Genomic DNA, 27,805 nt, shown 5'->3' on the forward strand with positions numbered 1-27,805 from the left:
TTCTTTATCAGATATGTTTTGCAAGCAACTCCACCCTCTTTAGGGCTTGCCTTTTTCTTCTCAAAGGTGGCTTTCATAGTATTGTATTCTTTCCTAAAGGGATCATAGAGGGTTTTACGACATCTGTAACCCAGGAAATGTGTCAATTCTTTTGCCTCCTTTTATACCTGATTCTGTCAGGTGCCTTTTAGAAGCACACAAAACTAGTATTAGGAGGTCATTTTTAGGTTATTTTTTTTTTTACTATGAAGTCATAGGAGATGGTTCCTTATGTGAGCGACTCTGAGAATTATTTCCGGTGGGAGAAAATATTTTACATTTAGGCATATATAAGAATTCATCCCTCCCCAGGCCAGTCTTTGCAGCACAGAATAACAAGCCTAAATTTACTGGTGTCCTATAGATCCTTGACAGTCGATTCTGTGTTGTGAAAGAGTTCATTTTTATTACAGTTATCATTGGCTAGATGTCAGCAATTATTTACTGAATATTTAAATGTTTTGCATTTACCTTGTAAAAGGGCAAAGCAACAATTTTCTTATAATGCTGAGCCAACTTGGCAGAGTAAAGCTCCCAGTCATTCAATCAAACACTAATCTAGGTATGCTATTAAGGGATTTTGAAGATATAATGAAAGTCCCTAATCAACTGACTTTAAATAAGGAAGATTATCCTGGATAAAACGGAGGGCGCCACCTTATCAGGACTTAAAAACAAGGCTGAGGCTTGCTCCAGACAAGAAATCCCACCTGTGGGCAACTGCTTCAGCCCACAACTGTGGGGTCCCATCCTGCTCATGAACCTCCCTTCTGGCCTGCCTTATGGATTTTACACCTGCTTAGCCAGCCCTTACAATCACAGAAACCAACTCCTCATAAAAAAAATCTCTTTATATATCTCCTACTAGTTCTGCTTCTGATTAAATGTGCAGCTAATACAGCGATCTTAGAAGTACACAACTGCTTTTCTTTACAAAGGAGTTACCAAAAACATGCACAAATTCCACGAATTAAGTGAACTTATTAGAGCACATGAGACTGTTTAGACTAGAACCATTTTGTGTGTAGCTCACTATGGGGCTCTAACTTGGCTACTGGTATTTCAGTAGCACTAATTTAAGAAATTCTAGTACAATCTAATTCACATTTAAATGCTACTAATTTGATAACTTTAAGAACCTGATGACTTCTTTGATTACCATATTAACATGCATTCATATCAAGTGTTTAAAATGTATAATCTGTGTGAAACAGGTGAAAGGGATTAAGAGTACACTTATCTTGATGAGCACGGAGTAATATATGGACGTGATGAATCACTATATTGCACACCTGAAATGAACAAAATGTTAACTACACTGGAATGAAAAAAAAATTAATGTATAATCTTCATGCTTCTCTAATAGAAAAATGTTTTTAAAATAATCTGGGGAGCCCGGGTGGTTCAGTCCATTAAGTATTCAACTTCAGCTCAGGTCATGACCTCAGTTTGTGAGTTTGGGCTCCCTGTCGGGCTCTCTGTTGTCAGCAGGGAGCCCTCTTCGAATCCCCTGTCTCCCTCTGTCTGTATCCTCCCCTGCTTTCTCTCCCCTCAAAATAAACATTAAAAAAATAAAATAAAATAGTCAGACTTCATCTATCATGTTTCAAAATGAGTTTATTCATATTAAGTTCGTAAAAGGAACACAATTTGGTATTTACAAAGAGACTGATTACTTTTCTTGGTGAGCTCACCAAGCTAAATTTCTGCATGTAACTACAGGAAAATATCTGTTTACAGAAACATACGAAGCAACTTTCCTTACATAGAGCTATTTTCAGATTGAGTCTTATTATTTCTCGTCTCTTGAGAAATCCCAGAAACCAATGTCCACAAATCTGTTTGGCTTAATAGATAAGAAAAGAAGTCTCATTGGATTGGGTTTATGAAATCTGGCTTCTAATCTTAGCTGTCCCACAAATAACTGTGTAATGATGGAGAATTTACTTAATCTTTCTGAGCCTCATTCCTTACTCAACAACAAATAGTTACTAAATGCCTCCTAGAAGCCAAGTGGTTGGCAGATACTAGAGACAGAACAATAAACACAATGAAGACAGTCCATGCCTTCACAGACTTAAAGTCTGGAAAAATGAGGGGTTTAGGCTAAATTACCTCTTAAACCAATTCCTGAGTTAACATTCTATGATTTAAATGCGATTATATTCATATTCTGTGGCCTGAGGTTAATACAATGATTTCCAAATGACCTTGAGAAAGCTGTAATGTATTAAATATTTCCCAACATTGGCAAAATAACTTGTAAATCAAAAGCAGGTTTTATATATTCATTCAGAAAGTGATTCAACTATGGAATGGTGCATTTTTAGCACTACGAAATCCAATGCATTGAAATCATTTTTCCCAGCAATTCTGTTTATTACAATTTTATAATCCTGAACAAATTTTCTTATCTGAGGTTTTTCATGCATTCAGGTATTTTGCATGATGTCTGATGTGATCAGTAATAAAGGTTGCAATGAAGTAGTAGCTATGATCATAACCCTAGAAGACAAAAGAGAGGAACATAATATGCTTTCCATTCAGAAACATCAAAGACAATAAACATATCTCTCATGTCATTTAATTATCTGCAAACAGTGAAAAAATTACAGTATAAGGAAGGCTTATAATCAAAATCAAGCTTAGGGGTGCCTGCATGCCTCAGTCAGTTAAGCGTCCGACTCCTGATTTTGGCTCAGGTCATGATCTCATGGTTGTGAGATTGAGCCCTGTGTTGGGGCTCCCCACTGTCATGGAGTCTGCTTACGATTCTCTTTCCTTCTGTCCCTCTCCCCAGCTCATTCTCTTACTCAAAAATAAATACATAAACGAACAAATAAAGTCAAGCGTATACTTGTACTTCAACATTTTCTCTGAACATTATAAGAACAGCAAAAATATGAAGAAAAATAAACATTCTCCATAGCTTAGTTTCTAGATGCTGCCATTACTATGCAAAGAGAGGAAATGACACATTAATTAAATGTACAGGATATACAAGTGGGCCTATCAACAAGGGCTAAAAGAATCAGAATTTAAAGAAGTCAAACACTGGCAAGAAGTTTTGACTTACAGAAGAAACACATTAACATCGATAAGACAGAAAGTATTAAAATGCAAAATAAGCACACATAAACAATATAGAGAAAGAACAAAAAACATCCAATGGTCAAATGTTGTCTGGGAAGTTAAACACTGCCATCATAAAGTTTTGTTACAAATTCTACTTTCTACTCAATAAAAGTCTATCACATCATCATTTGAGGAAAAAGGAAAAATTCATTAAAAACAGACATCCCTTAGCAATAAACCACACTGGGGAAAAAAGTCAGTAAACTGTTTAGAAAACAATCATGAAACAGAAAGAAAATGTAATTTTCTGCCAAGCAGTTGAGTTGAAACGGATCTCAAACTATCTGGTCAATTAAATCCACTGACAAAGGGGCACCTGGGTGGCTTAGTTCTCTAGGCATCTGACTTCGGCTCAGGTCATGATCTCATGGTTCATAAATTCGAGCCCCAAGTAGGGCTCTTTGCTGTTCGTGCGGAGCCTGCTTCGGGTCCTCTGTCCCACCCCCTCTCTCTGCCCCTGCCCTGCTCTCTCTCTCACAAAAATAAACAAAAAAACTTAAAAATACCCCCACTGAAACAGGTCAATGGAGAGGCAATGCCCCCAGGGGCATCTTGAATACAACAAGAGGCTTTCTAAAGGAAAAAGAAACAAAATTAAGCTGGGAAGAACTAAGGGGGTTAAACAGCAGGTAATCTGGGGGCAGCCTCCCTTCCAAAACACAATGAACACGCAAGGTGAATACACCGAAAGGACATAAAAGTCTTAAGATTTTTAAGTTTTTACCTTAATCTTGTGAATGGTCTCTGATGGGAGAAAATGGGAATTTTCCTAAGCACTTAAGAACCAAAAAAAGAGCCCTAATAAAAATATCACCTGGGTTTCAAGGGACAAGGCAAATCCCTAAGGTTTTAGCGAATCAGTCAACGTTCTCCATCTCTTACTTCCAGGAGTATGCGGGGTACGTATCTCAGAACGGCAGTTAATAAAGAGTTCTAGTTTAAAGTCATCAAAGCAACTCAAAAGCACTGTCTTCTATTTACTGTGGCCGAACCATAGAAGTGAGTCTGACAGGAACGTTGTCAAAATTAAGACTGACCTTTGGAATTATTTGGCTTCACATTTCTCAACGATTAGACGAGGCCCAGTTAATTCAATTTGGAGCTAAAGAACAATTTCTTATGTAGAGAAAGAAACGTGAAGAAAAGCATTTTCCATTCATGGAATTCTTGAATTGTTACCAGGTTAACCAGGCCCATGATTTGCAATCCACAAACCCTAGGGAATACAGTCCCAAGTAGTAGCTGCTGGTTTTTAACAGATGAAATGATGTATCTGATGTTCAATAGGGACCGATGCAAGGAAATGGATGCCCCAAGCACTTGAGGAGCAAAGTCCCTACGGTGACTGCGTATGCTGTATTTTTATGCAGTTTCACAGATGTTTAATGCCTTGCAGTTTCAGGCACATAGTGGGTAGTCACTATTACCACTGCTATTATTATTTATTATATTATTATTATGACTATATTAGAGAAGTCCCAGGGTAAAACAAAGTTACAGTTTTGAGCTCTCAGGGGTGTACTGCAAAAACACAGTACGTTTTATCTAAAATACCAAACCGATGCCCTTGACTTCCATAATGATATTTTCACAGAAGATCCACCTTTACGAGAAAACACAAAATGCCTACTGTGACACACCAAGAAAGAGTTGAAGGCAGGAGAACACATTTGAACTACTGGCATTCTGGTACACAGAAGATCCTTATATAACCTCAGCCAATTGTGTCATCCCTGACCAGTCATGAACTATTTATCAATATGATTAAATGGGGGTGGGTCCTTTCATCAAATTCTCTGAATCGGTTTGGTTTGTTAGGCAGCTTGCACAATTATATATATCTGGCGACACTTGAAAGAGCCTAGGTTTCCTCTACTACCTCCCACTCTACGTGGAAAAATCATCAGTAGCAAGACTCTCTCAGAGTATAAAAATAAATGAACACATTTCTTTCATTCTTCACTCGGCTCTCAAAAAAGCAGCAATGCTCCAGCAGCTATGATGAACATTTGTCCTAAAGGGCAGTGCTTTCCTACATATTTTCCAGACCCAATTAGAAAGGCGCACATATGAATTCCTGGGTTATTAAATCTCTTCAGAATACAAAGAAGACTGTGGAAAAGGTGTTCACTTGTTTACTTAATAAACAATTCCTGAGAGTCTGTGCTGGGTAATCGTGCTGAGTATGAGGATACAGGGACGCCTGAGAGATCCCTGCACTTCTGGAATTCTGTGCCATGTTCTTACTGTTCTCTGACAGGCAGTGCAGAGGCCAAAACCATCTATGAATCTTCAGAAAGGGCCTTGAAGAGGTAGTATACAGCCTTGCTTCGATGTTGTTTCTGGAAGTTTCCATTAGGTCACTGAAATTTTTCCCTCACAGTGTAACTTTAAAACTGAAAATTAGACAAATGAGGCTTCAGAGTAAAATCTGATCTTTGTATACTATCAGGACTCTGCTATCTAGTGCTTTTTCAACTTAGATTCACTGAAGCCAAAAACAGAAAAGGAAAAATTCTATGAGGTGACAATCATACAAATGCCTCTATGCACCACACTTAGCTCTCAACTTTTTTCTGACAGTAGAGAGTATGTACAAAAAGACCCTGAGAGGGGTGCCTGGGTGGCTCAGTAGGTTAAGCGTCCGACTTCGGCTCAGGTCATGATCTCATGGTCCGTGAGTTCGAGCCCCGCGTCGGGCTCTGTGCTGACAGCTCAGAGCCTGGAGCCTGTTTCGGATTCTGTGTCTCCCTCTATCTCTGCCCCTCCCCTATTCACGCTCTGTCTCTCTCTGTCTCAAAAATAAATAAACGTTAAAAAAATAAATAAATAAATAAATAAATAAATAAATAAATAAAAGACCCTGAGATTTAACGCCAAAAAGAAGTAAATAAATGAAGTTGGGTAAAGCATGTACATGATTGTAATAATTTTCTGCCTTTCTCCTCAGTTCACATACTTCTATATAGACCCCATTTTTTTCAGCTTACTTAATTCTTCACCACTCCCATTTCATAAAGAAATACAGTTATACTGTATTATAAGCAAATGATAAAGCAGGTAAAAGTCTCGGACCTAAGGTCATCTGAAGTCAGTGGAAGCCGGCCTGAAAACCTGAAAGCAACTTCGCCGAAGCTATGCCCAGTCATGTCTACTCAGTCGCTCATTCAATTATAATAAGCCTAAACAAAACCTTCAGACTGTGGCCCTTGCCAGAAGGAAACTGAATGAAAAACTGCCCGAGCTAAAGACTGTGACTGGTTATTTCAATACTTTCTCGCTTTCTTTTGTTTTCAGAATTCAAGAACGTTTTGTCTTGACTCCTCATTAAATACACCCATCTATGTTTTTTACTTGTTTAGGCTATGAGCATTTCAGAAATAAAAAGTTTCTTTATTTTTTTCCCCCTCTAAGAATTTCATCAGTGTTTTACTTCTATGCTGTTTTTATAACACGCTCTATAGAGATTTTTCAGTCTCTGTTGGCAGGCTGAAACTTTGTTGGTGGTGGTAACAACACAATTTCCTGGCACAGCCTCTCAGGGGCAAGAAGAGGCATCCAACATTGTGAGTGCCAAGAAATCATTTGGAAAGAAATGGTTTGTTACGTTACTTATAGCTATGGTTAATACAGTTAAACGCATTACTTTACAATCAAATCAGTATTTGGATTTCTCAAAGTTGGTTATTGATCTAAAACAGGCAATTTAAGTGATTAAATGTTTAAGTATTTTAACTAATCTAAGTAAACCCTATTACTTAAAGAGGGACACTCAGAGAAAAAAAGGTATATCCAATATATTGGTTTTTGACATATTTTTCCTCATGTGCGTGTGTATGTGTGTGTGTGTGTGTGTGTGTGTATATATATATATATAATATGTTACACAGTATATTTATATAAATTGTTCACACGTTCAAAATATTAGGGAAATTAAAAAAAAAACAGGAAGATTGTTCAGATCTGTTGCATAAGTTAGACGGAGAGGAGGCTGTGCATAAGTTCTCGTAGTAACTAATTCCATCCCTCTGTTCCTCAGAAGCACCGCTTTACCGTGCTTGGGATTGCTTAGACGGATGACAGGAGGTCAAGTATTTTCATTTCAAGTGACCTTGCTTCCAATCCTGGTTCTACTGTGAACTAGTTGTGAGACCTTAGATACGCAGGTTACTTTTCTGAGCCCATAAAGTAGATGGACAGGAGCCATATTAGAAAACCCACAGCAAACATCACACTAAACGGGGAAATACTGAAAGCTTTTCCTCTAAGATCAGGAACAAGACAAGGTACCTACCTCTGCCACTTCTATTCAACATAGTACTGAAGTCCTAGCTAGAGCAATTAGGCAAGAAACAGATATAAAAGGCATACAGATTGGAAAGAAAGACGTAAAATTATCTCTGTTCATAGATATGCTCTTCTCTGTACAAAACCCTAAAGCCTCCAAAGTAGCAGGATACAAAAGCAACACACAAAAATCAGCTGCATTTCTCTATACTAGCAGTGAACAGTCTAGGAAGGAAATAATGCAAATGGCTGTATGATTCCACTTACAGGAGGTACTGAGTAGTCAGATTTACAGAGAAAGGGGAATTATGGTTGCCAAGGGTTGGGTGCAGGGAGGAACGAAGACGTGGTGTTTAATGGGCATAAAGTTTCAATTTTACAAGATAAAAGGGTTATGAAGACGGATAGTGGTGATGGCTGAGCAACATTATGAATATATTTATTAGCAAAGACATGTACATTTGAAAATACTTACGATGGCAAATTTTATGTATGGTATTCTGCCACAACAAAAAAGTTGAAAAAAATGAAAGAGCAAACAAACAAAAAAACAGATGGGAGAGGACAAGAATGGTTTCTCATGTGGTCACATAAAAATAAAATGACCTAATGCTGTGAAAACATTTGGTAAACTGCAATGTGCCACATTATACATTGATCTAGATGTATCTGGACATTTATCATCGTAATTACACGTTTTAGATCAATGTGTCTGACACAGTACCCTTGAACATGAATAAAAATGTTTTTAAAATCACAATCATTTCGGGGCACCTGGGTGTTTCAGTTGGTTGAGATCTGACTCTTGATTTTGGCTCAGGCCATGATCTCAGGGTCATAAGATGGAGCCCCACATTGGGCTCTGCATTGAGTGTGGGGCCTGCTTAAGATTCACTCTCTCTTTCTGCCCCTCCCCCATGCATGTACGCACTCTCTCTCTCAAGAAAAATAAAACTTAAAAAAAAATCACAATCACTGGGAATGCAAGCTGGTGCAGCCACTCTGGAAAACAGTATGGAGGTTCCTCAAAAAACTAAAAATAGAACTACCCTACGACCCAGCAATTGCACTACTAGGCATTTCTCCACGGGATACAGGTGTGCTGTTTCGAAGGGATACATGCACCCCCATGTTTATAGCAGCACTATCCACAATAGCCAAAGTATGGAAAGAGCCCAAACGTCCATCGAGGGATGAATGGATAAAGAAGATATACAATGGAGTATTACTCGGCAATCAAAACGAATGACATCTTGCCATTTGCAACTACGTTGCTAGAACTGGAAGGTATTATGCTAAGTGATATTAGTCAATCAGAGAAAGACAAAAATCATATGACTTCACTCACAGGAGGACTTTAAGAGACAAATCAGATGAACATAAGGGAAGGGAAACAAAAATAATATAAAAACAGGGAGGGGGACAAAACGGAACAGACTCACAAATATGGAGAACAAACAGAGGGTTACTGGAGGGGTTGTGGGAGGGGGATGGGCTAAATGGGTGAGGGTTACTAAGGAATCTACTCCTGAAATCACTGTTGCACTCTATGCTAACTAACTTGGATGTAAATTTAAAAAAATAAAAAATAAAATCACAATCCCTTGTAATTCACAGTGTTCACTTTTCATCCTGAAATATTTTGTTTATATATTCCTAAGCTTATAAATAAGTAATTTTTTAAAACATTTTTTTTTTTTCAGCGTTTATTTATTTTTGGGACAGAGAGAGACAGAGCATGAACGGGGGAGGGGCAGAGAGAAAGGGAGACACAGAATCGGAAACAGGCTCCAGGCTCCGAGCCATCAGCCCAGAGCCCGACGCGGGGCTCAAACTCACAGACCGCGAGATCGTGACCCGGCTGAAGTCGGACGCTTAACCGACTGCGCCACCCAGGCGCCCCAATAAGTAATTTTTTAAAAATAAAAACAGAATTCCTTTAATTATAACTGTATTAGCATAGAGTTACGTGAGCAGTGGATAACCAAAAGTCATTTAGTCAAGGAAAACTTGCCAAGCAGCACCTAACTCAAACTGTATAAAGTGCAGATGTGTGTGAGACCAATGGTTGACAGCCTCTGAGCTTAAGGTGTACACGAAGTGAAGAGTAATTAAGCTTATTCTTGTTATTTCCTGTGAGAACAGCCACATGTGTGTAAAGAAAGACATATCCAGTAATTTTGTTATTCACTGGTTCTACGGCCATACAGAAAATTATAAGCACTTTTCACTGCCAAAGCTTTCTTTTTTTCTATGGAATTTGGTCTTAGATATCATTAATTTAATCAGAAGGCTTTCACATTAAGTATCTTATTATAATTTTAAAAATATCTTACTAGAGGTAGTTTTCCAAATTCCAAATATAAAGTATTATGGAATCTTGCCTTTTTTAAAAAAGTTTTTTTGAAAGAGAGAGAGAGAGAGAGAGAGAGAGAGAGAGAGAAAGAGCATGTGAGTGGGGGGAGGGGCAGAGGGAGAGGAAGAGAATCTTAAGCAGGCCCCACGCCCAATCTCATGAACAACCATGAGATCATGACCTAAGCCAAAATCAAGAGTTGGATGCGTAACTTAGCCCCCCAGGAACCCCTGGATTTGCTTTTTTATAGTTACTTGGAACAAGTTGAGGTTTCCTGGGACTCACCTCTTGTAATCTAAAAACAACAGGGACTTTCTTTTCTGTACAGGCAGCAATGAAGTTATCAGGTAGTAACTGTCCATCTGAAAGGAACTGGTCATCTTTTCCTTGATCGATTAGTATGTCCAGCTGAGAACCTGGGTAGGACTTCACAAGATGGGTAGCATCGTAAGCCTAGAAAAAGAAAAACACTGAAAAATAAATTTGAAGGTACCCAGAAAGATATTCTTCAGAAGAGACCACAGTAGAACCAAATAGAAATTTAAAGTCATTTAAGCTCGAAGGCCTTTTAAATCAGAAAACACTTTTTACATTGGTTTGCCTGGTTTTTATTCACAAGATCTTCAGAATTCTATGTCCCAATTATAGCCTCTTTTCTACTTCCACGCAGTCCTGAGCCAGTGGCAAGAGTTCTGAACCTCAACATTTTTCATAGAATATAGCCTTTTCTCTTCTAAACCTTTGAGGTTTTTAATCATCTCTTAACTCCAAAAAAACAAAAAACAAAAACAAAAAACCCCACATCATATCTTTTCCTTTATGAATCCCACCACAAATTGACTCTTTCTTCTAACTCCCTTGTATCTTTTTCTATTTCCAGATATTCTTTGTTTCAAATAAACAGTCTGTTTTGTTGTCTTCTCTTTTTGGCTTGAGTACATTCAGCCTTCTCTTTTATGGTGTTGAATAGCACCAAATATCTGCTATCCCCATGAGCTTTCAGGAAGATTTAATGTAAATAATCTGAATCATATAAACAACTCCTCAAATTTATGATCTCAGGAGCTGCCACTAGTTAGAATTTTATATTTTATTATCCACTTTTAAGTATTCTTGATTATTCATATATATTCACTAGCCACAACTTCCATGCACCAATCAAGACAAACAAACCCCCCAAGATTTCCCCTTCTAAAGTATCATGCTTTATTAAGACTTGCTTTCTTTAATCTTAAAGGAGAGAGTGGAAGGGGATCTATAAAGTCCAACTAGTTCTAAATTCTGTGATTTCATAGTCCTTAGGAGAAGGAGAAAAATTATAGATAGTCCAGGAGAAAAATTATAGATTCCTTTATCGGTTACCTATCGGTTGCCTTTACCTCTCCCTTCCTTTCTCTCAACCAGCTGGTCTTTTGCTCAATGCTTCTATGAGACCCTAAGCCCCGTGTTGATGGGAAAGGTGACCGCTTTTGTGACCTAAGGTCTCAGAACTCCACACAGACTCTGCACAGTGGCAAGGACTGCTAACACTGATGTACGTGCACTGTCAGCTCTCAAACTGCCTAATAGTAATCATGTTCTGCATTCTTCCACTGTAACAAAAATCTAAGCCTAAGCAAAACACGATTCTAATTTAGTGACTACAGGATTAAACCTCTGCTTTGTTAGAATTTCAACGACCAATCTTAAATAAAATTGAGATGCACGGGTGAATGACCTGGAACACACAACAGTAAGACAAAAAAGTTTTTCTCTTCCCCCCACTCAAGTATTTCCTACTTGTTCACATGCATATGATGATGAGTACATTTGCAAAATATTCAGACTCTTGGTGAAGTTTGCAAATAGTCTATTTCTGCACAAAAGTCAAATGAGTCTCAAGAGAAAGAGCCATTTTTAATTTTCATTTTGAAGCATCTGCTCCCATGCTTCAAAAAGCAATCTTGCTATTGGGAATGTTCACATAGATGTACATTACACAATATCTATTTTTAAAGACTTTTAAGTCTGGAATTGACTATCTCAATCTGAGAGATGCTGGATTTTGAAACAGACACATGACACAATTAAAAGGCCGGGACTCATGGTTCCTGTTGTACAAATGAGCACAGGGTTAAGAGGCAAATCTAAATTTAGAGATAAAATGTATTTTTTGGTAATGTTACTTAAGAAATAAACATATAAATTAATCATTAGCAGAAAAAACATGTAGTCTCAGAATGTCTGCCACAATTCAATACAATGAAGAAAAGGGCTTTTTTGGTTATTATTACATGTATTTCCTTTTGTTAATTATTTTTAGCTCTGCGTCTGTGAGTGAGCTAGGAATATAATGTCTGCGATATGTAGCGTCTTCACAAATTTGAAAACTTAAAAATGAACATTAAGACAGCCTTCCCAGTACCTACCTTCCATTTATTTTGATCTGTTCCCAAATATCCACTGAAGGCTTTTTTGCCCCAAGGACAGAGCACTGGGTTGCAAATTGGAGCAAATGCTGACACAGACTTCAGAAACAAAGGAAATTTAAAAACAAGTCATATTTTGCAAAATCAAACAGGAACACATATTTGCAACTTGCTTAAAAACTCAAAAGTTTATTTGCAACTTGCTTATAAACTCCGACTTGCCATGAAAACTACTTGTGAACAATTCTCTGTGAGTTATCATATGTGCTGGGACGGCAGCCTCTCCATGATACATCTCTCATGTGTTCAAGTAAGAGAGCTAATTAACCATAGGTGCCAACATAGTGGAAAGCAAAACAGTACATTTCATTAAATAAGGCACAAATGCAAGTTTACGTTCAGACTTTCTACTCCTTTTTTCCACTTAAAATTAATTCGTAGTGATATAAAACAGTTCGTACCTACTTTTGTGAGGTTATTAAATCTGAGACACTTTAAACAGGACCAAGAAAGCACTGAACAATGCCCTTAAATGTGGCAGAATTTTAATACAACACAATTTTGGGTTCTAAGCAGTGTTGTTTTTCTTTTTTTTTTTTTTGAAAGTTTATTTTTTATTTGGGGAGAGGGGGAGGGGGAGGGAGAGGGAGAGAGAGGGAGAGAGCGAGAGAGTGAGAGCACATGAGTATGTGAGCCAGGGTGGGGAGAGAGAATCCCAAGCCATCTCCTGTCCGCTTGGAGCCCTACACACAGGGCTTGATCTCACGAACTATGAGACGCTTAACCGACTGCGCCCCCAGGCACCCCCATGCAATGTTGTTTTTCACTGGGTAAGTGGCACAGATGGAATCGCTCAGTTTCAGAGCACTTATCACTGTGTAGGTTTATCAAAGTCTAACGCTTTTTTTAAAGGACAAAAAAAACAACTGAATTTGATTTTCTTCCTCAAACGTAATAAACAGATTGTCTTACGTACAAAAATATAAGACCATTTTATATATTTATTTATTAATTAAAAACCCACTACCAGGACTTGAATTAATTCAACTTTATATAGCAAAGCCCATTAAAAGAAAAATATTTGATGCCGCAATAAGAAGCTGGCATAAGAAATATTTTCACTTCTCAGTGGCACACCCGAAATGACTAAGAAGTTCCCTCTGGGGGAAGGAAATGGATTAAACAAATCTTGAGGTATCCGACAGCCCTGTGATTTTAAAGACAGAGCAGTCCTGAGATTATCCCTGTTTCAACATTCCCTTTTTCAACACGATGGTATGCTGCTCTGCCAGTCAGACATTCTACATATGGTGGTCATTCCAACTTGGCTCGTTTAAACAACAAAAAAGTAAAGCTATACAGTTTCAAATAAATGAATGGAAAGACTGAGGATGTTATCTATCAGTTACGCTGCAATCCAATTTTCATCCAAGGCACTGAGAAGAGAGAATTCTTCACTTTCACAAATCATGAATATCTTCTTCTTCCCTCAGAACATCGAACTCAATTAACAAATATATTTCCTGGTAAAAATATGATATATACTGCAATAGTAACAAGAATATGACTTAGAGGGGAAACAAAGCCGAGAAAGCTACGGTTTGAATAGAAGCAGTAGAAATTGCTTTATAATGTTGTTTTTTTTTTTTATTTAAAAAAAAAATTTTTTTTTTCAACGTTTATTTATTTTTGGGACAGAGAGAGACAGAGCATGAACGGGGGAGGGGCAGAGAGAGAGGGAGACACAGAATCGGAAACAGGATCCAGGCTCTGAGCCATCAGCCCAGAGCCCGACGCGGGGCTCGAACTTCCGGACCGCAAGATCGTGACCTGGCTGAAGTCGGACGCTTAACCGACTGCGCCACCCAGGCGCCCCTTTATGTTTTTAGTAGACCAAATGTGATAGAATTCCAATACATCTGATTCTGGAGCATATCATTTTGTGTTCAGTTTAATGCTCTTCCCCTACAGCTCATTCCCAACACTAGAAAAGTTTAGTCCCAGTACTAATAATAATATCCTACTATCGCTCTTTGTAAAGTTCCTAATTGATATTATCCAAGAGAAATACTTGTCACTGGAAGCTTCGGTAATCTTACTTTGTACTTTCCAGGATTCTTCAGAGCACATATCAGAGCTCCGTGGCCTCCCATTGAGTGGCCAAAAATAGACATCCTTTGGGGGTCCACTGGAAAATTGGCATTTATGAGTTTGGGAAGCTAGAGAGAATTTAATAATATGACAGAAGGTATGAGAAGTAAGTTTAAACTTTTCCAAAGTTATATAAAATAATTACACAATCAATACTTCCAAATCTAGTCTTACAATAGTATGAACTAATAAAGATGAAAAAATAAAAATCTCAGGTAGACAAGGATTCTTAACGTAACACTGGAGAAAACCTGGTACATCCTTCTAGGAAAGCAGCATAAAGAAAATGATGCAGAAAGAACCTTTAAAATGTCTAAAATTCACTTCTTGGCATCTATTCTAAGGAAAAAGTCCTTAGGGGGGAAAAATGATACATAAAGACACTCAATGCAGTAAAACTTAATAGAGTATAAAATATATGTAAATATGTAAGTATCCTATATTACAAAAAAGTAAATTATGACATGTGCTATCATATTATGAAATTATTAAGGTTATGTTACCAACAGAGTATTAGAAAATGTTTGTTTTATACAATTAAAAAAATGAACATGAAAAAAACTTTTATAATTCTAGGAAAACTAGTCATAGAAAAAAAGTCTGGAGTATACCAAAACATAGCTGTTATTTGGGGTGCAGAATAATGGATGATTAAAATTTTGTATCGTTGTTTTATGATGTACATATGCAAAATTTAGAAAAATGCATAAACCACGTAAATATTATTATTATTTTTTTTTTAAATTTTTTTTTCAATGTTTTTTTTTTTTAATTTTTTTTTTTCAACGTTTATTTGGGGACAGAGAGAGACAGAGCACGAACGGGGGAGGGGCAGAGAGAGAGGGAGACACAGAATCGGAAACAGGCTCCAGGCTCCGAGCCATCAGCCCAGAGCCCGACGCGGGGCTCGAACTCACGGACCGCGAGATCGTGACCTGGCTGAAGTCGGACGCTTAACCGACTGCGCCACCCAGGCGCCCCTTTTTTTCAACGTTTTTATTTATTTATGGGACAGACAGAGACAGAGCATGAACGGGGGAGGGGCAGAGAGAGAGGGAGACACAGAATCGGAAACAGGCTCCAGGCTCCGAGCCATCAGCCCAGAACCTGACGCGGGGCTCGAACTCACGGACCGTGAGATCTTGACCTGGCTGAAGTCGGACGCTTAACCGACTGCGCCACCCAGGCGCCCCAACACGTAAATATTATTAATAGAAGCAGTGATTTAGCTACTTATTTATCCTTTCTAACTAAGCCTTGGTAAATCATTATAAAATATGTCTGAATGAACTGGCTGCCAGAGAAATGAAAAGTTTTTTTATATATTGTTTTCTTTGTATCCTCTGGGTAGTGTATAAAGGTGTCAATATAATTATTACCCTCTTTAAAAGTGTACTTAATGTTAACTTCAATTGTAATAAGACTATTGTACAAGTAAACTTTAGAATGTTCACTAAGATAATAAATATGTACCAAATAGATTCAATACTACCACACCCCGATTTAAAATTCTCAGGACTAGAAGGACTCTGTGTCCCAAACCAAACTATTGGCAATCATCAGTTAATAAGTACAACACAAATGAAATTACCTCCTCGGTTACATAAGAATACATTCTGTAGTTAGTTTTCCAAGGATCTTCAGTGGCGTCCACATAAAACCCAGCACCAGTGCCAAAGTCCCAGCTCTCATCTTCTCCTTTAATATTGCAGCCACCTATCAAGGGAAAATCCTGTGGTTTCACCTACTTCGCAGTGATAACCTGTATTTCGTAACACACTTTTAAATGAATCTGAAAGTTCATTTGCATCTGAGCTGATCGCCAACTATTGCAGTTCTCTGCCTCTTAGGGCACATACTTCCTGGCCCTCTTGTCCCTCAATAGGGCCACGTGACTAGTTCTAGTCAATGAGGCAAGGGAGGGAATGCCCTTTCAGGCTGGAGAATTCACTGCCAAGGTGAGGCACACTGATATTCTTTGTGAATGAAATGTCCTCCAATGTATTCTTTTAAAAAAAAAAAAAAATTAAGTTTATTTATTTTTGAGAGAGACAGAGACAGAGTGTGAGCAGGGAAGGGGCAGAGAGACAGGGAGACACAGAATCCAAAGCAGGCTCCAGGCTCTAAGCTGTCAGCACAGATCCTGAACTCACAAACCATGAGACCATGACCTGAGCTGAAGTTGGTTGCTCAACCAACTGAGCCACCCAGGGCACCCCTATGTATTCTGAATATATGCTTCTTCACTGTTCACCTCTCAAAGGGCTTATATCCTCTATCCTTCTAAAATGTGCTGAGACTCCTTCTCTGATGACCCCTCCCCTATTACCAACACTTCTTTTCAAGGGAAGGGAGACAAGATGCTTGTGCTGAGTTCACTATCTTGCACTGAAAATGTCTCCTAATGTATTTTGGAATCACTCCATCATGTTTCCCCTATTTATTCATCCCCCAATGGGATTTTCTTATAATCTTTTAAAATTTATTAGGTTTTATTTTATATACTTCTAGGTAGTTAAAAAGCCAACTGAGACTGTTAATAGAATTATGGTAATACGTAATTTCAGGGAAATGACCTCTTTGTAATACTCAGTTTACTCATCCAGGAACATGACATTTTTCCATTTATTAAAGTCTTCGTTTATGATCTTTGGCAGGTTTTGCAATTCTTTTAAAAAATAATTCTTCATATTTTTAAAGTTTATTCCTAGGCATTTAACATTTTTGATAGTACTCTGAATTACATTTTTTAAAAAGTAGGCTCCACACTCAGCATGGAGCCCAATGTGAGGCTTGAACTCATGACCCTGAGATCAAGACCTGAGCTGTGATCAAGAGATGGACACTTAACCAACACTAAGCCACCCAGGTGCCCCTGAATTAAATTTTTTATTACATTTCTAGTGAGACCTGTCTTGCGTTGGTGTATTATATGTGCTGTGAAAGGAAATGCACTACTTCCTAAGGCCCGCCATTTATCTTCCAGATAGTTTTAGCTGCCATTTTTTTAAACATAATTTATTGTCAAATTGGCTTACATACAACACCCAGTGCTCATCCCAACAAGTGCCGTCCTCGATGCCTATCACCCATTCCCCCCACCCCCTGCATCCGCCCTCAGTTTGTTCTCTGTATTTAAGAGTCTCTTGTGGTTTGCACTCCTCCCTCTGTTTGTAACTATTTTTCCCCTTCCCTTCCCCCATGGTTTAAATTCCACTTCCAGGGGTGCCTGGGTGGCTCAGTAGGTTAAGCATCCGACTTTGGCTCAGGTCAGTTCACAGGTTGGAGCTCCACGTCTGGCGCTCGCAGCTTAGAGCCTGGAGCCTGTTCGAATTCTGTGTCTCCCTCTCTTCTCTCTGCCCCTCCCCCGCTCACACTCTGTCTCTCTCTTAAAAATAAGTACACTTTAAAAAAATTAAAGACAAGTAAATTCCTTTTCCTGACACTTCTAGGGTCACAAAGTAACCTTTAATTCTGATGGACTGAGTTTTCAAATATTTGATGTTTTCATTTCTTCAATGTAAGCATTCTAGTTATTTATATTAAAACGAATGCACATTTCACTGTATGATTGTTTGATGAAGAGAAGATGAAAAAAACCTAATTTTCATGTGACAAGGCAGTTTATCTTTGAAACAGAAAAACTTCTTATCCATCGTATGTTCTTTCGGCACTGGTGCCAATATGGTATATTAACCAAGTTGCTCAATCTCTGTTTTGAAGCGTCTTCATCTATAAAATGGGAATAGCAAAACTGTCTGTTCTTGTAAGAGTGATGTCATGAGTAAAATTCGCAATGAGGAAAAAATATAGCACAGTCTTTTATAATCATGATTATCACCTGAAAGGTTGAGATAATAGCAAAAATATGAAATACATTGTATAGCGTTACACAACTTATACTTTAAAGATTCATATTTTTACAAAGAATATCTGGAACGAGAACACTTACGAGGGCTGGTATCTGGAGCAATGACGACAAGGCCATGTTCTGAGGCAGCTTGATGATAACCAGACTTTGATATGAAATTTTGTTCCGTGCAAGTTAAACCTGCAGATGAATAGATTATTTCATGCTATACTGTGGATAGCTGATAAGAGTTAATCCCTGTATGATATGGGAAAATGAGCTCACTATCAATAAAAGGCTTTTTTTTAAAAGAAATAATTCTAAAGAAGATAATAAAGTTCCCTTTCTTGTAAAATTTACAACAATATTAATCAAGAACTGTCTTAGGTTAAATGCTCCCATAGCTGTCCTTTCAAAGTCACTCACTGAAGTTTTAATTACTGAAATCCTTAGGACCAGATGTATTTGGGAATCAGAATTTTTCAAACTGGAGAATGTTATATCAACCCGACTGGGGTGCTGTCAAACATGCCAGTTAAATGTGTTACTATTCCTGCATTAAAACATAAATACAATAAGTCATCATAATATTATAAATAACTTAACAATTTTTTTATATATGAGTAGTCCTCAGCTACAAAATTCTGCCTGCTCATCTCTGTATTCTTCACTGATTTAAAAGAGAAATGATCGCCATGTACCTTCCTTAAATTTTAGCCCCAGTCTTTACAGCTGTTTCTTCCATTTTTCCTAGCTATCTAGCCTTTTCAGACATGTGATCGAAGAGATGACTGAATTTTCTTACTATAGGAGCCTAATACTATAATGACGTGAGAATGGCCAAGAGTAAACTGGCAATAAATGACTGAGCTAAGTACTGCCCAACCTAACACACCTTTTCCCGTGTCCAATGCTAAATATTCCACTACATCTGATGATTAGCAACATCAAAGCTTACTAGTACGCATGACTCAGAATGAATTAACTATGGAACACTTTTATAGTTTCTATTTATCCCCTAACAGCCAGCACAGGGACTTATGAAATAGTTGCTAATGAAGATTAAATTCATAATTACAAGATACAAAGTTACAAGTATCATGGTATAAAGCGTTATGGGAGTTTGTGTTTAAACTGTGAGGACATACCTACCTTCACTAGTCATGGCGGAGTACAGGGTCCTTGTTTGTCTACCATGTTCCTTCCCAGTACGTCTTCCAGAGATACTGGAGCCGTATCATGAAGGAGAGCTGCCCCAAATACTGCTAAAAGGTTAGCACTCTTGCTGACCTTAATGTAAATGTGTTTAGAGGCAAGGTGATAGTGTAAAAAGAATGTCTGAAAAGGATTTCAGACAGGATCTCATTCTAAAGATGTTCCTCAGCCACTCATTGCCTAACCAAAATTAGGCAAGTAAGCTGAATATTCTGAGTCTCAGTTCTTTCATTTCAAAAATGGGGATAATACTGCTTATGTTTATCTTATACTATGGCTGTGAGGATTAAATGTGGTAACATGTAAAAAGCCTTGAATTGTGCCTCGGACACAGTGCACAATGTCTTACGCTTAAGAAATGTCAATGTTTAGAGACCAGAGAAAAATTTGTTGTTCTCTAGTCAGAACACAAATTCCTTGATTAATGTAGGAGGGAATAAACTGTAGACTCCTAGAAGGGAAGATAATTCTACTAGCAGAATTACTCTCACAAGTAAAAAGATGGTTACGAATTAATATCCACTAGATCAACTATATTTTCTATGAAGAGCTTTGAGGGTTTTTTTGGTTGGTTGACAGGTTTATTGAGGTAGAATTCAGATGCCATAGAAGTATACAGCTCGACTGTTGGTATATTTACAATTATGGAACACTACCACTATCTAATTTTAGAACATTTCTATCACCCCAAAAAGAAACCCCATACCCATCTGTGGTCGCTCCTATTTTCACCCAACCCTCCCTCCACGGCCCTAGGTGGAGGAATTTAGGGCCTTATTATTATAGTACCTCTTACACAATACCCTCCTGGTACTTCGATTTGGTTATCTTTCTTTCAGCCAAGAGACAGGTCTCCAGTGGCTGCCGCCAGAAAACAAAATGCAAAAAGAATAAGAGAAGGACTAAATCCAGTGCCAGGCTATGAGTCAGACAACTTGTTCACTCTGTCAAGGGATCTTGGGTAATGTATAACTTCTCTGGGCCTACAGAATAGTTATCTATTTTCTTTTTTTTTGTTTGTTTTAATTTTTTTTTTTTTACATTTATTTATTTTTGATAGGCAGAGAGAGAGAAAGAGCACAAGCAGGGGATGGGCAGAGAGAGAAGGAGACACAGAATTCGAAGCAGGCTCCAGGCTCCGAGCTGTCAGCACAGACACCGACACGGGGCTCGAACTCACAAACCACGAGATCGTGACCTGAGCTGAAGTCTGACGCTCAACCAACTGAGCCACTCAGGCACCCCAGTTACCTATTTTCTAAGGTGGTCTTCAGGTATACAATACTGTTTCTAAAACAAACATGCAATTTTGTTCTTTCTTTTGCTTTTGGCAATACTTGTTGCTCTTCTAGCAAAATCAGATTGCTTTTTTCAACCACAGAAATGGGCCGCTGAGTTACAATCACACAGACACTTAATTTTTGCCTTTTATTTATTTACTTAAAAAATTTTTACCTTTTAAAATGAAATATGTATTTTCATTTTAAAAGACTGGTATTTGGGGCTTATCCTTGATAAAACACATGTTAAGTGGGAATTTATTAAAATCAAAGATATAAGCAATTTTAAGGTAACAAAAAGAGCACTCTATGATATAATTTGATTTCTACAGAGTGTCTCCTTACAATGTTTGCTTCTAAAGATAAAATACCAACAACATCTTGTGAAATAAGTTAGCAGGGAGCTTCAAACTACTGGTGGCAAAGCCTTACTGTCTCATAATCCATCCTATAGTCTTTAATATTCACCACTGCTTAAGAAGCTTTAGTATTCTTTTGTGATTTCCCAGACTGTTGCCAGAGAAGATTGGTGGTGTCCAATTAAAACATTCTAGAGAAGGCTCTAAAGAAGTTATTTGCTGGTAGTTTCTAAGTAGTGTATCGTGGGTGCTCTGGTGTTTTACCTAATATTGTTCTATTTGAGTGGTAAAATCTCCATAGACTTCCAAAATTCTTAGGTAGGTACAAGTTAAGTAATTTTTCTTTCTTTTTTTTTAAATAATGTTTATTTATTTATTTTTGAGAGAGAGAGAGAGAATGCACAGGGGAGTGGCAGGGAGAGAGAGGGAGAGAGAATGAGAACGAGAGCAAGTGAGAGATTGATTCCCAAGCAGGCTCCACACTATCAGTCCTGAGCCTGACACGGGGCTGTAACCGACGAACCGTGAGATCATGACCTGAGCCAAAGTCGGATGCTTAACCGACTGAGCCACCCAGGTGCCTGAATAAGTAACATTTCCAAGCTCTTGCCATTGAGTCCAGAATTTTACATTTTCTGTTAAATTACTTGGTTTAACTTTAAAAGAAGTGAAATAAATGTAATTCCATAGGGCTGAAGTTATTCTCAGGATAAAGTAAGAGTTGACTATAAGAGGCTCCTAAAGTCCTATAAATGGCTCAGAAAGCACACGAGGAAATCAAGATAAAAGAGTAAGATGAACCAGTTAAAAACAAAAAGAAACTCCTTCCAAAACTTAAATGCATAATACTTACCAGACAGCCAATACAGCGCAGGGCATTTGCCAGTTTCTGCCTTGGGTGGTAAGTAGATCGCGAATTTCATTTTGCAGTTCAGTTCAACACTGTAATTTTAACAGCCACAACAAAAAAATCAATGTCTCAGACTGGTTAAGACAGAAACATAAAAATAAGTGTTTTAATGTACAAAATAAGTGATTCTACCAATATTTAAGGAACATAACTTGATCCTTAAAGAATGGGGCCAAATTAGCATACTGATCTATTAACCAACTTGAGTCTTTGCTGTGCATGGCACGTAAGTCACTTGGGGGATGGGGGAATAAATTAAAAGAATAAATGTAACATCCTCAATGTAGCACTAATATTACTAAAAGAGAAACTTTTTCTGTTTCTAAAGAAATGTATGAAATAACAAATCAGCTTTTATAAAAAATGAATTCTAAAGATCTTAAATTACATTTTTGCTCATGGGCACTGAAATGTACCACATCTTTGTCACTCATATTGTATTATAATCACTAATATCACAAATGAGGTAATTTTGACAAGAACTATATGCATTTTTCTACGTAAACAGTAATTTTGTGCAACAGTGATCGTTCGTGGGCCTATTAAGGAATCAAATAGAAGCAGGATGAAAGATATCTAAAATTAGATCTTCTTAGTAATTACCTGTCATGTTCAAAAACTTTCTGCAATCCTCCAAAGCACTTGTTACTGGAAATCTGTTTCAATGCCATTCTTCTCCTATTAGTAAAGATCAAGCTCATTCATTTCTACATTCATTCTTGAAAAATTTGAAAACTCATTTTCAGATAGATTATCAAACATGCAACTGTTTTCCACTTAGAATATTTTTTCACATGCTAATTTTCTCTGTTAAGTAACATTAAGAAACTGACTCACTTTCATGCACACAATTATACTTGTTATGCACTTCACGAAACTTTAGTACTTTGGTATGTCATTACTAATTCGCCTAATTTATTAACAAGCTTTTTTTTTTTTTCTTTTTCTGGACTGCTCCAAATTCTTTTCAGAAAGAATTTTAATTATTTTATCTCCCTTTTGTTCTGCCCCTCCCCTGCTCATGTGCACACTCTCTCTCTCTCTCTCTCTCAAAAATAAATAAACATTAACAATTTTTTTAAAAAAATTGCTAATAGTTTACCTGTCAACTCTAACAAAGGAATCAAAGAATTGGTATTACTGATTATGGCTGGTTTTAAAATGGGAGGAGAATGATGTAACAATAACCATTTTGATAACAGTAAGTGAAAACATTTATTGAGCACTTACAGCGTGATCGCCACTCTGTGATATGCTCACCCCGATCAAATTCCTCGTCCCAGGAGAGTTTTTCTGAGAAAGCAATGTACAGCTTTTAGATCAACAATTTTCCTTTTAAAAACATTAGTGAATTAAAAGTGCAGCTTATCGTTGGGAGATTTTGAAGTTTGGTAATTCTTTTCTCTCCAATAAATCTTTTAAATGTCATAAATAGTTTTAAACTTAAATGTTAAAATACCACACATTATTAATTTTGAATGATACGAAAAAAGCTGGAAAAGCATCCTTACCATAAGTGCCCGCTGAGCAAAGAAGAATCTTCTGATTTGTAACTCTTGAGGAAGGTTCCCTTCCCCTCCTTATTACAGACCAGCCAAACACACTGAATAGAAAATCCTCAGAGACTGGAAACAGGTATTACCACTCTAGTTTTCTTCTCAATGAATATGTTCTACATAATTTCTACTGATATGCTGGGTTCTACAGTACGCTGATCAGTTGTGGTGTTAGGGTCACTCTAAAAAAATACTTAACAATAATCTTAAAAAGTTAATCTTGGAAATGTCTTTGCAAAATTAAAAAAAATTAGTTTGAATTCCATCTTTTAGTAATGTCCTCAGTAAATCCAATACTTAGTTTTGCATTGGAAAGCTGGGATTTGAACCAGGAAGCCTGACAATAGGACGTCTACTCTACTGCTATGCTCTCCTTTCCTTGGAGGGTCTTTAAATACTCTCTTTGTTAGACACTCTGAGATTGACTAATTTTATAGGATTAGGGTTTACAATTATAGAGACATTACCTTCTATCACAGGTATATGCATTTAAAAATTTTTTTTTTCAACGTTTATTTATTTTTGCGACAGAGAGAGACAGAGCATGAACGGGGGAGGGGCAGAGAGAGAGGGAGACACAGAATCGGAAACAGGCTCCAGGCTCCGAGCCATCAGCCCAGAGCCTGACGCGGGGCTCGAACTCACGGCCCGCGAGATCGTGACCTGGCTGAAGTCGGACGCTTAACCGACTGCGCCACCCAGGCGCCCCTGCATTTAATCTATAAAAGATCAATTTTTAACAAAGTTTATAAATGTTATTAATTATTGACTATTAACTTCAGCTATTCTTATTCATGATCCTAACAAATAATACACTGACAAAGACAGATGCATAATTTTAGCATATATACATAAGACCAAGGAATAAATTTTTTTGCTGAATTATTCTATAAGGATGTCCTATTAAATTTAGTAAGGACTGTCTGCTTTCCCAGGCCATGGTACATCTAGTAGATAAGAGATAACTAATAATTATTTGTTGAATTAATGAATAACTTATTTTATTAACTTCAGACTACCAATTATATGCAAGTTTAAAAAAATTGTTTTTTAACATTTCTTTATTTTTGAGAGAGAGACAGACGGAGTGCAAGCAGGGGAGGGGCAGAGAGAGAGGGGGACACAGAATCTGGAGCAGGCTCTGGGCTCTGAGCAGTCGGCACAGAGCCCGACATGGGACTTGAACCCACAGACCACACAAGATCATGACTGGAGCCACAGACTCTTAACCGACTGAACCATCCAGGTGCCCCTCATCCAACTTTCAAAGTAACATATAAGAAATATAAATTTACCTGACCAAATGCTACTTGCCTTTTTGTTTGCACCAATCCTCGCCTCAGAGAGAACTCGAGAGCCGGGTTCTCCTACTCCTGCCCCTTCTCCCTTTCCTTTTCTCTTCACACGCACTTGCCCTACCTCCCCATTCCCTATGTTTCTACCACATTTTCTAGGTGGAAGAATCAAATTCTGCATCTCTAGATCCAATCGTTCTCACACATTAGTGCCAGAATTTAAATGTCTTGCTGGACCCTTCTTCCAAGACCTGTCACCAGCTAACAAAACTCAACACATCTGGGGCATCAGGGTAGCTCAGTAGGTTGGTTAACCATCTGACTCGATTTCGGCTCAGGTCATGATCTCACAGTTTGTGAGTTTCAGCCCCACATGGGGCTCTTCACAGACAGTGCAGAGCCTGCTTGGGCAGAGCCTTCTACCTCTACCTCTATCTCTGCCCCTCCTGCTCTCTCTCTCTCTCAAAAAATAAATAAACTATTAAAAAAAAAAAAAAAAACGCTCAACACATCTAAAATGAAGTGTCTGTGTCCCACCTTCAAACCATTTTCTTTCCTTTGTTTGCCTCTCTTTTCATCCATGCCTGTCTATATGTGAAATGTCTTAAAGTTACTCCTTTGAATTCTCACTGCTACCATCCTAATTATACACAAGAAATGAAAACTTAGGCTCCTGCTTTGTTTCTTTCTTGTATATCCCACTAAAATCAATCCTGCATGGAAGCGTAGGGCTTCAATACATGAATTTATTGCTTAATGGATACCTATACACATTACATATTCAGGCCTAACATGGCCTGCATGCAATTGCTGGTCATTTTGATTTATTTTTTATTTTTAAAAACTGTGATTAAAAAACACATACCATGAAGTTTACTGCCTTAACCATTTTTAAGTGTATAATTCAGTTGTGGTAAGCATGTTCTATCAATTTTAAAAACATGGTTAGCCTGCCCACATTAACTAGCAGATGAGAAATCTTGGCCATCTCCAGGCTGCTGCTACAGGTGTAAGGCTTATCCGACTCACCTAGTGGTTGAAACCCACTAAGTTATTGAAACGAAAAATAATGCAACTAATTATATATATATTTTCAGGTTTGAGGCCATTAAAACTTCATAAAATTGAAACTATGAAGAAATGACAAAAGGTAAATAAAGACGAATAAAACTTTGGTTTATTTTGGTATATATATAATACTTGCCCTACTTTGGTAATATACTTTGGTCCCATTTTAACTGCGGTACTAAGCATAATCTCTTTTCCTTTATAAACATTCACATGGCTGGCCCACATACACATTTCTTAATCCACCGTGGGAGGAAAAAATACAGCATCCACGAATTCCAAACACGTTAACTTCGCTCTCAAAATTGTCTTCAACGGTCCCACATTACTTTTTTGGCCTCACTTTCTATTACCTTAAATCAGTCAAACTCAATTATGCACAATCCTAGTACAGCCTGGATGTTTCCACTGGGTGGCTTTACTCAACGCTATGGTTTAACAATTTCAGAGTAGGTTCCGGGGCCAGACCCTCCAGGTCAAAATTCCGGCTTCACCACGTATATCTAATATGTATAATACCTAATACGATAGAATATTCGTGATTGCTCCCGAGACTAAATGAATTAATTCACTACTGGTTGTGACACTGCTGACTATGATATGCATGCAAATGTTAGTTATTATTATTCCAGCAACTTTGAATGCCCTCCTTCAAGGTCCGCTCCAATGCCAGCTCCCTGGCAACGCCTTCAGGGGTGACCTCCGGACCCCTCCAGAACTCGCAAAACATTTACGACACGAACAGACGTACAAAGCGCTCGCTGACCCCTGAACGGGGCGCTTGGCAGGGCCACTAGCGCTTTGGGGTCTGTTTCTCTATAAACTGGGTACACATCTACCTCGTGCAGTGGAGATCGGGTCAAAGGGCGGGGAAAATCTCTGCAAAATGGAAAGCGCTAAATAAACGTAGCGGAAACCGTAGGCCCGAGCACCCCATTCTTGGAAGTTCAGTGAAAGAAACGGATTCGAGACGAGGCCTGCGTCTACAGCCAAGGTCCTGGCCTAGGTGCCCAGCTCGGCCTCCGGCCTCGGCTCGATCGCAGGCGGGATCCCGGCCGCAGTTTCCGCGATCAAGCCTGCGGCGCCACTGGCCTCAACGTCCGCCCGGACCAGGCCCCGCCGCGTCGCGGGTGCAGTCCGAACCGCAGGCGAGCCGAGGACATCTAAGCCTCAGTCCAGGCAGTCTTACCTCTCGGAATCACCGCGGCAAGGAAAGGGGCGGCAGCTGGAGCGCAAAGGCGGGGCCTCATCATGGCCGCCGGGGCCAACATTCGGGGGAGCCCATCCTTGACCACGCCCCCGTCGGGCCCGCCCACTTACGGGTCTTTGCTCTTGTGTCCCTTCTCCCGCGCGGAGTCAAGCCACAGCCACGCCCCTCGGCTCCGCCACGCCGTCTCCGCCCTCCCTCACCGTGCGCTGCTCCGCCGCCCAGCTGTCGCGGGCTCCTCTTCCTGCTCCTCCTGGCCTAGCGTCCCTTCGTGAAGGACCAGCTCGTCCACCGACCCGGGTTGTTCCCGGAGGCCTGAGGTCTGGCCCCACTTAACTGGTGGAAAGGGTTTACACGTAGGCTTTGAAATTATTTAAAAACCAGGTTATATTAGGGAGTCTGGAAGCCCCCAGGCCCCCAAATCTTTCCAGTTCACCTTCCTGAGAGCTGGAGTTCAACAAGCTGCGTTTTTATTATTTATTCATTTTTATTTCCAGTGTAGTTAGCATAGTGTTACGTTAATTTTAGGTGTATAATATGATTCAGCAGTTCCATGTATTGCTCAGTGCTCATCAAGTTAGGCATACTCTTTTTTTTTTTTTTTAATTTCTTAAAGTTTATTTACTTTGAGAGAGCACGCTGCGCGCTCAAGTGGGGGGGGGGGGCGGAGAGAGAGAGAAAGAGAGAGA

The 27,805-nt window shown here is 38.6% G+C and overlaps 2 protein-coding genes across 3 annotated transcripts in view; one reads left to right on the forward strand and one right to left on the reverse strand.

The window, feature by feature from the left end:
* Positions 1-1,638: 1,638 nt before the first annotated feature.
* Positions 1,639-27,232, reverse strand: ESD (esterase D). Of its 2 annotated transcripts, XM_025923700.2 has the most exons (10): positions 27,099-27,232; positions 23,221-23,283; positions 22,594-22,668; positions 21,934-22,022; positions 18,329-18,427; positions 15,968-16,092; positions 14,325-14,444; positions 12,226-12,324; positions 10,103-10,270; positions 1,639-2,544 (listed from the first exon to the last, which is right to left on the reverse strand). In XM_025923700.2, the coding sequence occupies exons 3-10, from the start codon at positions 22,659-22,661 to the stop codon at positions 2,464-2,466; spliced, it is 849 nt and encodes a 282-aa protein (XP_025779485.1). In that variant the 5' UTR covers positions 22,662-22,668; positions 23,221-23,283; positions 27,099-27,232; the 3' UTR covers positions 1,639-2,463. The 2 variants fall into 2 exon arrangements, with proteins under 2 accessions (XP_025779485.1, XP_086567989.1); XM_086711863.1 differs by lacking the exons at positions 23,221-23,283; positions 27,099-27,232 and having other exon boundaries at positions 22,594-22,706.
* Positions 26,551-27,805, forward strand: part of LOC147584772 (uncharacterized) — a 34,764-nt gene continuing 33,509 nt past the window's right edge. Inside the window, exons 1-2 of the mRNA XM_086717562.1 lie at positions 26,551-26,604; positions 26,707-27,416. Coding sequence (XP_086573688.1) covers positions 26,551-26,604; positions 26,707-27,378 — 726 coding nt within the window. The 3' untranslated portion in view covers positions 27,379-27,416. The remainder of the gene's footprint in view (positions 26,605-26,706; positions 27,417-27,805) is intronic.

This window comes from Puma concolor, chromosome A1 (genome assembly GCF_028749965.1).
Source record: "Puma concolor isolate L17-30 chromosome A1, mPumCon1.1.hap2, whole genome shotgun sequence".
Lineage (NCBI taxonomy): Eukaryota > Metazoa > Chordata > Mammalia > Carnivora > Felidae > Puma > Puma concolor.

Bases quoted from the DNA above. Each gene is read 5' to 3' on its own strand.
- ESD (XM_086711863.1), bottom strand. From the start codon at position 22,691: ATGAGCTTGATCTTTACTAATAGGAGAAGAATGGCATTGAAACAGATT. The intron at 22,023-22,593 runs GTAATTACTAAG...TTAAAATTACAG, and splicing joins AAAGTTTTTGAACATGACAG to TGTTGAACTGAACTGCAAAA. The intron at 16,093-18,328 runs GTAAGTGTTCTC...TTCCCTTGATAG, and splicing joins TGCTCCAGATACCAGCCCTC to GTGGCTGCAATATTAAAGGA.